At 34.4% G+C, this 12,167-nt stretch overlaps 1 protein-coding gene across 1 annotated transcript in view; it reads left to right on the top strand.

Annotated features, from left to right (window-relative positions):
- LOC107661493 (potassium/sodium hyperpolarization-activated cyclic nucleotide-gated channel 4-like) overlaps positions 1–12,167 on the top strand; it is a 36,457-nt gene that overhangs the window by 12,969 nt on the left and 11,321 nt on the right. The window contains exons 3-4 of the mRNA XM_016451108.1: positions 4,612–4,963; positions 8,675–8,893. Of these exons, the coding sequence (XP_016306594.1) occupies positions 4,612–4,963; positions 8,675–8,893 (571 nt within the window). The remainder of the gene's footprint in view (positions 1–4,611; positions 4,964–8,674; positions 8,894–12,167) is intronic.

Raw genomic sequence — 12,167 nt, 5'->3', positions numbered from 1 at the left:
GGTCCTGAAGCAATATTTCTGTCAAACAAATATACTCATTCCTCATAACCACAGTTCTAACCGTAATATAAACCATTCAATTAATATTTCTGACTTAAAATGAAAATTCTGCCATCATTTACTCACCCTCGTGTTGTTTCAGAAATTGCTGAGGAATGGGGATTTGGGCTGTTGTAGTCTAAAATGACAAAAAAATATAAATAAATAATAATAATATATATATATATAAAAGTACCATAGAAGTAAGAAAAAAACTGCTTATTTAATTATATATACACTAATGTTAAAAAAGTTTGGGTTAGTAGAATTGTAATGCTTTTATTCAGCAAGGATGCATTAAATTGACCAAAAGTGGCATTAAAGACATTTATAATGCTACAAAAGATTTCTGTTTCAAATAAATGCTGTTCTTTTGAACGTTCTGTTAATCAAAGAATCCACAGCAAAACAGCAACAGCAAAAATCATTTTCAAAATTTATAATATTAATGTTTCTTTAAGCAAATCTGCTTATTAGAGTGATTTCTGAAGGATCATGTGACACTGAAGACTAGAGTAATGATGCTTTGCAATCACAGGAATAAATGACATCTTAAAATGTATTAAAATAGAAACAGTTATTTTAAATTTTAACAATATTTCACAATATTGCCGTTTTTACTGGTGAACATAAAAGACAATGTGGCACCTTTAGGTTTGAAACAACCTCAAATAAATGTACACGTTGGCAGAAATTTCATTTTGGATGGACTGTTCTTTTAATACCTCTAAAATCATAGGGAAATGATTGGTAACAGATAACAGTGAGGATGTTCTAGGACCAACAATGGAGCTGATCCAAGAACACATCCTACTTGTTAAAATCGCGGTCAGCAATAATAGACAGAAGGTTACATTAACTTACAGTCGTATCTGACACTCGGCGAATGCTTTGCCATCACGTGGATTTCATTTTAGCTCTGCCAGCTTCTAAATCAAGCAGCAATTAGCCACGATTACAGGCAGCAATGTGTTACTCAACCTAACCGTTGTTTGTCCATGGCAAAGTTAAAAGCGTGCACCATGACCCTTTAATTGCTTCGATCCCTTCAACCTTGCCAGTTAACGGAAATCTATTGGAATCCGCACTTTGATTACTGCTATTTGGGTTATATATATGTATATATATATATATATATATATATATATATATATGCCACTTTTAGTCCTTGCATATGTGTCCGGTACAAACAGTTCAGCACATGTTGCTGTAAAAGTTATTCTTTTGCCTGCTTTGACCACTGGAGCATCTGTCCAAGGGTAAATGTCAATGGCAAATCCTTTATAATCTGAAAACTGTCTGGAAATAATCTGGCAGATTTAGTGACACTTCCTATAGATGGTTTGTTCTTATTTAATCTCCTCCAAAGCTCATTTCAAGCAATGTAAAATAGAGCCCTGCAATGTGGAAGTAGTATTTTTCCATTTGGTTAAACCCAGATTTCATATTACATTTAAAAGTAGGTATTTAACATATATGTGATTAGAGTATTAACTTGCCAGAAAAGAAGCAGACATAATATAATATTAGCATTATTTGGATTCTATTCCTGATGTATTACAGTAAATTTGAGTGGGACATATCATAAGGCTCATCTTTTATTTATTTAATTTATTTTAAATTAGCTGGTATGTTAAGCTAATATGATGCTAGTTTCTGGTCATTTGAAGGTGGCTTTGGAGAGGGACATTATCATTTTGAGAATCTAATTAGACAAAGTTAATATTCAGTCTTTAATAGTTTGCCCAATTTTTAGTTTTAACAAACACATAGTTGCCTGTAAAACAAAATGTAGCTGGGTCATTCTGTCAAATTAACTTCCCTGACTCAAATTTTTACAACGCAAACATTAATAGTGATGAAAACCAACATTTTAAAATGCCACCGAGGAATATTTACTATTTTGTATTAATTAATAATAATCCAGTAATTGTAATTTTGAAAAAATAGTCAAATGGCAATTTTCACCTGAGATTTGGAGCCAAATTACAGAGGGTAAAAATGACTTTAGAAAGACCATGGCTGCATCATTATTGTATTTTTACACAGAGATTGGCAGGTCTGTTAGTAAAATCAGTTGATGTAATACTGCTTGCTTTATTAGCCAGTGGTGGCAGTTCAAAAACAGGAAAAAGCACATGGCTTTTCCAGAGTTTGTGTGCTTTAACTCAAAAAGTATTAGCAGTATGTCAATATTCTTTTAGAGACTGGTTCTTAACAAATGTATCATTTGGTCTCTTCATTTTTAAGGGCCTATATGGTTTAACAGAGATGTGGGGATTTCAATCTGGCTCCATGAGTAAATTAAGTTGTTCACAATTTCAATGCTCAAAAACCAAATGTGGGTCACTTTGCTTACAGTGAAGTCTTTCATTTTAAAGAGGAATGTCTGATGAACAAATATTGTTTAAACTAGGAATGTATCTTGTTTCTCTCTATCAAAACAACTGCAAAGAACAGATGTTTGAGTGCTATAAATAGTTTCTTCCCAAAGTTTGCGTGTCTGTAATTTAAGAAGTATTAAAGATACTGTATCTCAATATCCTATGAGATTTTACTTCTTAAATTAGATTCTTGGATTCTGGTTCAAAGCCATTTCATATTTTGGCTTTATTCTTCATTTATGTATTTCTTTGACCAGAATTTTTTTTTTTACTTTTTAGCCTCTGAGGACCTCTGGTTGATTTGACATGGAATGGCCCAGTTCTTTTTATATGTTAATGATTGCTTATGCTAATATGATGACAGTCATGATCCAATACTGTGTGAGATCATGGTTAATCTGCTTTTTATTATTTCTGCAGTCATTTCAGAAGCAATTTGTTAGTGAAGAAAACACAGTGACCTATTTATACACAAATATAAGGGCCTAAAATCGAACTGAGGGTTTTTTTCTTTCTTGTCCGTGGTGTCAAACAACACTTAATCCCACTGGACAACTCTGAAATGCTGAGAGCCTCGTTCTCTCTTTGCAATCCATATCGAGCTGGACGGTTTATCAACCCTCTGTGTGATCGATTTTTGCTTAATTACAACTCAGCAGCAAAGGACTGGAATCTAGTAACCAACCAGCTCTCTACCATAGAGAGGTATAAATGAAGAAGGCTAATCCACAACTTCAGTTTTTGGTGTTCAAAAAGAATATTAGCACGTGGCAAATACTGTAAAGCAGCGTGAAATATTAGTAGCATTATTGAATGTTTCACACAACCAAAAAAGGCTCATTTTGGCATGTCAGGGCCAACGGGGTAATTAATGCTGCGTTCAGCAATTATGGCGGCTTGTTTTTGTGTAAACGTTTCACCCAGCAGATCTTTTATTGATGAAATGGCGGTCTTGCCAGAGGTCTCCTGGATGTCTTCCAGCCCCTTTCATTTACATACATACGACACATCCAATTACCAAATAGGGAACTCATCCATAAACGAGAGTAATAGCCCAACCAGACAGCCAGCCATTTCCAGCGTCAGTCAGGGGCTGAGCTCATAAAGCGTTCTCAAGAAATCCTGAGTGCGCTTTTTAGATGAGTGTTTCTGATTACGAACATCATAATACTTATTTTGAGGAAATGATGGCAGACAATTACATTCATGCATTTGGCAGATGCATTTATCCAAAGAATTGAACCCATGACCTTGGTGTTGCTAGCGCATCAGTTTAGCTACAGAATTGGTTGGTCTTAAATATGGTCACAAACTAGATTTAAAAGGTTAGTTTTTCAGGAAGTATAATAATGTGAATTTTAATTGTATATTTCTGTCATTTAAGTATTTTTTATTTATTAAGTATATTTAGTATTATTTATATTCTATAATACCATTTTGTAATATTGTAAAATAGATTATATATCTTCAGTTTTCATTTTCATTTTAGTTTAAGTTTTAGTAATTATATATATATATAGAGAGAGAGAGAGAGAGAGAGAGAGTTTTAAGTTATTGTTAACTTTAAATTGTAGTAATTTTAGTACTTGAACTTATTTTAATTAGTTAAAATCAACATTTCATTTACGTTTTTTATTGTTATATTTTAAGTTTCTAATTTTTTTATTTTGTTTTATTTCAGCTTTATCTCAATTACTGAAAGTGATTTCAAATAGTCTTTGTTTGTTAAAAACAACAAGACATAATATGGTAAATAATTAATTTTAACGGTAAAAATATATTTAGTGATAATGTTAATTATTTACTATTGTTTTTATAAAATAATGTAATGTTAATTATGTATTTAATTATGTTAATGAATAATGATAATAATTATATTATGATATTCAAATTGTTATATTTATAGTATTTATTACTATTATTAGTTAGTCATTAAGAATTATTATTGATATTCATTATTTACTATTATTATATCTATAAATAAATGTATTATCCAGTTTTCTAACTTGTAGGATCCATAAAATGTTTCTTATACATGTGTCTCTGTAAAACAAAATTTGAAGAAGAAGCACTTCATTGTAATTTATAATCTTTAATTGTCTTTATTGGTTAATGCTTTCAAAGGTCATGCAGACTCTTCTGTTCCAAAGGCATTAAATAAACACTTTGTCCGTTGTATGTCGTCCAGGTTCTACTGGGACCTGATCATGCTCCTGTTGATGGTGGGCAACCTGATCATCATCCCCGTCGGCATCACCCTGGTGCTGAACTTCCGCACGGGGATCGTCAAAGAAGACAGCACAGAAATCATCCTGGACCCTCAGCAGATCAAGGTGAAGTATCTTCGGAGCTGGTTCGCTGTGGATTTCATCTCCTCCATCCCTGTGGATTACATCTTCCTCATTGTGGAGACACGCATCGACTCGGACTTCTACAAGACAGCACGAGCGTTGAGGATTGTGCGTTTCACTAAAATACTCAGTCTGCTTCGGCTGTTGAGATTGTCCAGACTCATTAGATACATCCACCAATGGGAGGAGGTAAGATGCACCTCTTAGATTGTAATATATCTACCACAAATAACACCGATTTTTGTTGGCTTGTGAATGTTGAAAAGAAAATGAACTGTGATATGAACCTTGTTTGATATTCCCGTACCAATAATGGAGCTGTCCATGGTTTCTTTTGGTGGTCCTGAAGCAATATTTCTGTCAAACAAATATACTCATTCCTCATAACCACAGTTCTAACCGTAATATAAACCATTCAATTAATATTTCTGACTTAAAATGAAAATTCTGCCATCATTTACTCACCCTCGTGTTGTTTCAGAAATTGCTGAGGAATGGGGATTTGGGCTGTTGTAGTCTAAAATGACAAAAAAATATAAATAAATAATAATAATATATATATATATAAAAGTACCATAGAAGTAAGAAAAAAACTGCTTATTTAATTATATATACACTAATGTTAAAAAAGTTTGGGTTAGTAGAATTGTAATGCTTTTATTCAGCAAGGATGCATTAAATTGACCAAAAGTGGCATTAAAGACATTTATAATGCTACAAAAGATTTCTGTTTCAAATAAATGCTGTTCTTTTGAACGTTCTGTTAATCAAAGAATCCACAGCAAAACAGCAACAGCAAAAATCATTTTCAAAATTTATAATATTAATGTTTCTTTAAGCAAATCTGCTTATTAGAGTGATTTCTGAAGGATCATGTGACACTGAAGACTAGAGTAATGATGCTTTGCAATCACAGGAATAAATGACATCTTAAAATGTATTAAAATAGAAACAGTTATTTTAAATTTTAACAATATTTCACAATATTGCCGTTTTTACTGGTGAACATAAAAGACAATGTGGCACCTTTAGGTTTGAAACAACCTCAAATAAATGTACACGTTGGCAGAAATTTCATTTTGGATGGACTGTTCTTTTAATACCTCTAAAATCATAGGGAAATGATTGGTAACAGATAACAGTGAGGATGTTCTAGGACCAACAATGGAGCTGATCCAAGAACACATCCTACTTGTTAAAATCGCGGTCAGCAATAATAGACAGAAGGTTACATTAACTTACAGTCGTATCTGACACTCGGCGAATGCTTTGCCATCACGTGGATTTCATTTTAGCTCTGCCAGCTTCTAAATCAAGCAGCAATTAGCCACGATTACAGGCAGCAATGTGTTACTCAACCTAACCGTTGTTTGTCCATGGCAAAGTTAAAAGCGTGCACCATGACCCTTTAATTGCTTCGATCCCTTCAACCTTGCCAGTTAACGGAAATCTATTGGAATCCGCACTTTGATTACTGCTATTTGGGAACGCTGCCACTGGGGGGGTTGGGGGGTGCATCGGTGCCGTTATGGATTGTGGGTAACATCAGCCTCTCGTTTGGCCTCCCACTGATCTCCTAGGAACTATTAGTGACATTAGCAGAAAAGATACAGTACCTTATGTAATACTCCACAAGCCCAGCGTTGTGCTACTAAAATCCAGTTTAAGGACAATGTGGCCTAGAACTGAGTGAGGATTAAATCTTAATTGTGACCCAATGCGGCATATTCCAGTTTACATCTCTGACCGCTTTTCCTTTTAGATTTTTCACATGACCTATGACCTAAAAAAAATATATATATATATATATATATATATATATATAAATGCAGCAAGATAGAATAGCTGTTTATACTGCTGCAAAACAGTGTGCGACCCAGATGGAACATTTTGAATTATAGAAAGCTGTTTCCACCTTAGAGTTATAAAAAGTTAATAAAAGTTCAAAGAAATAGTCACAATTGTAAAATATAAAGTCCAATTGCAAGATATGAATTGCAATTATGACACCATGAAGTGACAATCAGGGTTTAAATTGGGCCGGGGCCATCCGGCTCAACATTAACGCTTCATTAACGCCAGACAAGTAAGCATGCTGAGTTAAAAATTCAAAATGAAAAATTTTATATTTAAAATACAGTTAGTTAGGCAACATCACACAACGTTTTCATCATTACGACTGTTTAATAGTTCAATAAACAGTAATACAATAATATTAGGTCGCTTACATATTAGGCGGAACCACAGTGCATCTCACTCACAGAAACCAGCCGATTCATTGCTGAATGATTCCGTGTTCTGAACGAATCGGTTGATTCAAAGTTTCATTAGCCCATGAATATAATCAGCCATTTGAACGAATCGCTTGAATGAACAACTCAGTGACTCACTCATTAAACGCTCACTACTGGCACCTAGTTGCAGTTTTGAGATGTTAAATCATATGGAAAGATATAAAGTCACATTGCAAGATAAAAAGCCAGATTATGATATATACAATCAAATTTTGCGATATAAAACCACACTGAAATATAAAGTTGCAAATACAAGAAACAAAAGTCACAATTACAAGTAACAAAGTTACAATCGCAAGTCACATTGTAAAGTATAGAATCACAATTGGGAGATATAAAGTCAAGAGTTAAAAGAAATATATATATATAATTTTGAGATATAAAGTCAATTTCCAGGGTATAAAGTCAAATTGTGAGATATAAAGTCACAATTATAAGTACCAAAGACAGAAGACACAATTGAGAAATATAAAGTCAAATTGCAAGATAAAAAGCCACATTATGAAATTTGAGAAATAAAGTGGCAATTATCAGATTAAAAAGTCAGATTATGCAATATAGGGTTACATTGTGAAATATAAAGTCACAAGTATGAAAAAACAAAGTTACATTTACAGAAACAAAAGTTATGAGAAACATGAGTTATGACTGCAAGATAAAAAGTCGTATTATGAAATATAAAGTCACAACTGGGCAATACAAAGTCGTAAATTAAAAGAAAAGTTGCAGTTTTGAGATATAAAGTGAATTGTCACAATATAAAGCTGCATTGTGAAATATAAAGTCGAAATTATGAGAAACAAATTTGTGATTATAAGAAATTGTGTTGTAATTATGAAAAATAGTCAAATTGTGAGATAGAAAGCCACTTTGTAAGATATAAAGTCAGAATTATGATAAACAAGGATATAATTACAGTCAGTTACTATAAACAACGTCACAATTGTGACATATCAAGTCGTAATTACTTTTCTTTTTTTTTACTCTGAGACTGAAACTGGCAACCATATTGAACTGATATTGGTAAAAGTAATATTTTTGACTGAAATTAGGCCAGCTGCATCATATCCTGGACCTGCATGATAAGTATTTGGCCCAAAAGTGCCAGACCGAGTGACTCATTTTGCTAAAAGACGAACACTGTCCGTGACTATGCTTCATTAGCATTTGTAAAACAGTACCTTCTGCTTTCCTCCATCTTCTCATATCAAGAAAGCGCATGCAGCGTTCGTAATGACCCTCCTGTTAAAGGACGTGATATTTCCCTTTCTCTCTCTCTCTGGCCTTTATTCCGGCTCCTGTCAGAAATATATAGAAACACTGTCACTTTTTTCCAGTCTAGCACTCTCTCGCGCTCTTTCTCTCACATTCTGTCATTCGCGACGCTATTTTCTCTCCTCTCGCTCTCATTGGTCCGTACCTTTGTCCCTTCACAACAGGTTTTGTCCCTCTTTCACCGTCTCTCCTATTTCTTTTGCTTTCTATCACAATTGCCGTCTTTCATGCTCATAATTATATTCATGCTTTAATTTGGGTTCTTCTTTCTCTTTATCTCTTCTCCGCTCTCTCTTTCCGTGCATCCCTGTCTTTCTCTCTGTCCTCACAGAATGACACATGGGGTCAGCAGTACTCTTACGCCCTGTTTAAGGCCATGAGCCACATGCTGTGTATCGGGTATGGCATGTACCCTCCTGTGGGCATGACGGATGTGTGGCTGACCATCCTCAGCATGATCGTGGGTGCAACCTGCTATGCCATGTTTGTGGGCCACGCCACCGCCCTCATTCAGTCACTGGACTCCTCACGCAGGCAGTACCAGGAGAAGGTTAGTGAAAAAAAGAGGAGGTGAGGAAATCAGTTGGGTCTGAGAGGCTAAAGTGTGGATATTCGCATGCATTGTGATGTAAAAACAATTGTTTTGTGTTTTATTACAGAATAATCTAATGTAAGGGAGCTTAGGGCGATTTGTTCACTCATAATTAAGCTAATGATGATACATACTCTTCTCAGTAAAATGTGTGCTTTATTATTTGAGGAATTATTTTGGGATGTCTGAAATTTTAATGCCTTTGGAACCCACTTCATATCGATCTTATTTGTTGGTTAAAAGTTGCTAATGCTGTTGCTGGAAGCTACCATTTTATCATGGCTCTGAAGTCAGGGACCATTGTGACAGTATTTATAATTACTAGTTCATAGTTATGAAGTAAAAATAAAATAAATAAATAATTATGACAAAGTAAAAAAATAAAAATAAAATGTAATATTTATCATCTTAAAATATAATATTTAGTAATATTATATGTTGTTAAATAATTTATTACTAATTAATATTCAATTGCATAAATACATGAATATTAATTATATAATTTGTCATTTGTATATGTGCACATATTTGCATATAAAAGTAGTATAATGTAATATATAAAGTATAATTAGGGCTGATAATATTTTTTTGTATTTTTTTAAGTATTTCTAATCAAAAATACAATAAAAACAGTAATATTGTTAAATATTATAACAATTAGTAACTGAAAATTTGAAATTTACAGAACCCATTAATCCAGTCTTCGATGTCTCATGATCCTTCAGAAATCATTATAATTTGAAACATTTCTTATTATTATCAATGTTAAAAAAAAATGTGTTTTGCCTAATATTTTTGTGGAAACCATAATAAAAAAAAAAATCTGGATTTTTTGATGAATAGAAAGTTCAGAAGAACAGCATTTATTTGAAATATTTATAAATATTTTCATTTCATTCATTTTTTTAATATTATAATATAATGAACCCTGCTTAATAAAAGTATTGAAAAATTTAAGGGGGTCTGAATACTTTCCGTACCCACTGTATATTAAAAATATCTTACTAACCCCAAACTTTCAAAAGGTAGTGTATATTACATTATATTATATTATATTATATTATATTATATTATATTATATTATATTATGATGGTGCATTTCAATTTCAAACATATAACTGTTTATTAAACTAAATGATGACAGGTAGGTTAATAGTAGTTAAAATGTTACAACTGTCTTCTATATTCCTTTTATAGTTGTAGAAAATATATACTAATGGAAAAACCCCAAAAATAGAATCTTCATTGGCAAGCCAGCAATTAAGGCAAAGATCATTTTAATGAGGGTGGGCAGCTGCCGTTTCCCACTTTGTAGAGCATTGTAAAGAATTCCCAGCAGACGAGATTTCTTCACTCCGAGATCCGAGAACGCCTTTGAAGTCCCGTTTAAAAATAGAAAAACCAGGGTCGCAAGCAGACGAGTGGAGAGAAAAATGGAAAACTACAAGGGTTCGTGAGTTTTGAGCGGTTCGCGAGTCGTGGAGGTTTCTGACCTCTGCGGTGATCGATACGCGGTTTTATCGTGTCTGTAAGTGTGCTGGAGTGGTAATTGAACTGTTGTCATTTTCTATGAGAAGAAATTACAAGTGCTTTGACCTCTGCTGTGTTAAAAGATTCAAGTCAATTCAGCCCGACTGCGGTTGTCGTGGCAACTTTCATTGTTGATACAGAAGCGCGTATTGATGTGAGGTTTCCTCCTCTTTCCTCTAAAAACGATGCGGTGTTTGGAGCAAGTGTTTTGTTTTCTCGAAAGCTGAATGCATGAAGGCCAACGCTTTTGATTATGGTTTCACAGTACATAATTTACAGTTCCTCTCCACATCTGTTCGAGAGGGTTTTGAAGACACAAACACAAGGAGAGAGAGAGAGAGAGAGGAAGATTCGTTTAGGGAGAGTTCAACAGGGATAAAAATGTCTGAAGTTGTCAATTTGTCCTGTTAACTTACCTGCCGATTTCATTACCTGCTGTATTTGGGCTTCCACACCACTCTCAATGCGATTACCAGCATCCATTTCCAGAAAAAGGACGAATTCCAATGACACACTTTTTTCCCGACACCATGAGTCATGCTCGCCTTACGCTGGCATTTCGGCGAGCGACTTCACACCCTCGCCGGGCTCCGCAGTTGAAACCTAACTGTATAGCGTGACATTATTTCCTGTTGTTTGAACTCTTCCTGCTGGCTTTGTCCCCTGCCCTTGAATATGATAATAGAAGAGCCACTCGGAGAGACCGAGGAGATGTTCACAGCTGACATTGCAGGAACATTAGCATGTGGTGAAGGGCACATTGGAACCGGCTACCAGGAGCTTTGGATTTGGAAGCGGGAGAGAGAAAGCAAAATGGCTAGTGACAGAACAAAGTTTATTAGAATGGGCAGCAAAGGCGTAACGTCGCCGAGCCGCAGTGCCGCAGACGCTCTCTGTCGGTTTCGAAGACACGAATGAAATAACAAAGAGACGGTACAAGGGGATCGTGGGTAAAATAAACCCTATCAATACTGTACGTCCTTCCTTGAAGTGAAAGAGACAGGCTTGGAGAGCGGGACAAACAGAAAGACAATGATAAATGGGGAGATGGCCGCTGATGTGAAAATACTGCCGAGCTTTGCAAATGGAGCCTGGGAAGGCTGCCGTTAATATGGAGCCGGACAGTTACACTGACCGAGCTATTGTTTTGCAGGACATTTAGTCAATATTTATTTATCTGTAGCTGTGTAGTTAGAAACAACACCTCAGGGTCTACGGACGGCTTAAAGCCTATTCACACCTAATCATAAAATCATACATGACAAGACTTTAAAAAAGACAATGGATTACAAAAAAGGACAGTAGATTACTAAGAGTTTTTTTTGTTCCAAGTACAAAAATATTGGACTGTGATCCTTTAAAAAAGAAGTGACGGTACCATTGTAAGGTGATGGTATCATATGGTAATATCACAGTACTTTGTTATATACTACGGTAATGAATAATTACCATATTTGTACAACTGTGCATATGCAAATTATTATGATGTTAGAAACGTGCCATTTAATCTATCTTCTTGATGTTATTTGGTTTCATATTTGATCCCACTAGGGTCTTTAAAAAATGGTTTCAAATGATTATAGAAATTATAGATCATTAGCATTTCTGTCCACATTCCTCTAGAATTTGTTTGACTATTGTTGCTGAATGTGTAGATAAATGTGACCCTGGACCACAAAACCAGTCTTAAGTCGCTTGGGTA

The sequence above is a fragment of the Sinocyclocheilus anshuiensis genome, unplaced genomic scaffold, assembly GCF_001515605.1.
Source record: "Sinocyclocheilus anshuiensis isolate Anshui unplaced genomic scaffold, SAMN03320099.WGS_v1.1 scaffold491, whole genome shotgun sequence".
In the NCBI taxonomy this organism is placed as follows: Eukaryota; Metazoa; Chordata; class Actinopteri; order Cypriniformes; family Cyprinidae; genus Sinocyclocheilus; species Sinocyclocheilus anshuiensis.
The sequence above is the reverse complement of the archived record's forward strand: the minus strand, read 5'-3'. Positions and strand labels throughout refer to the sequence as shown.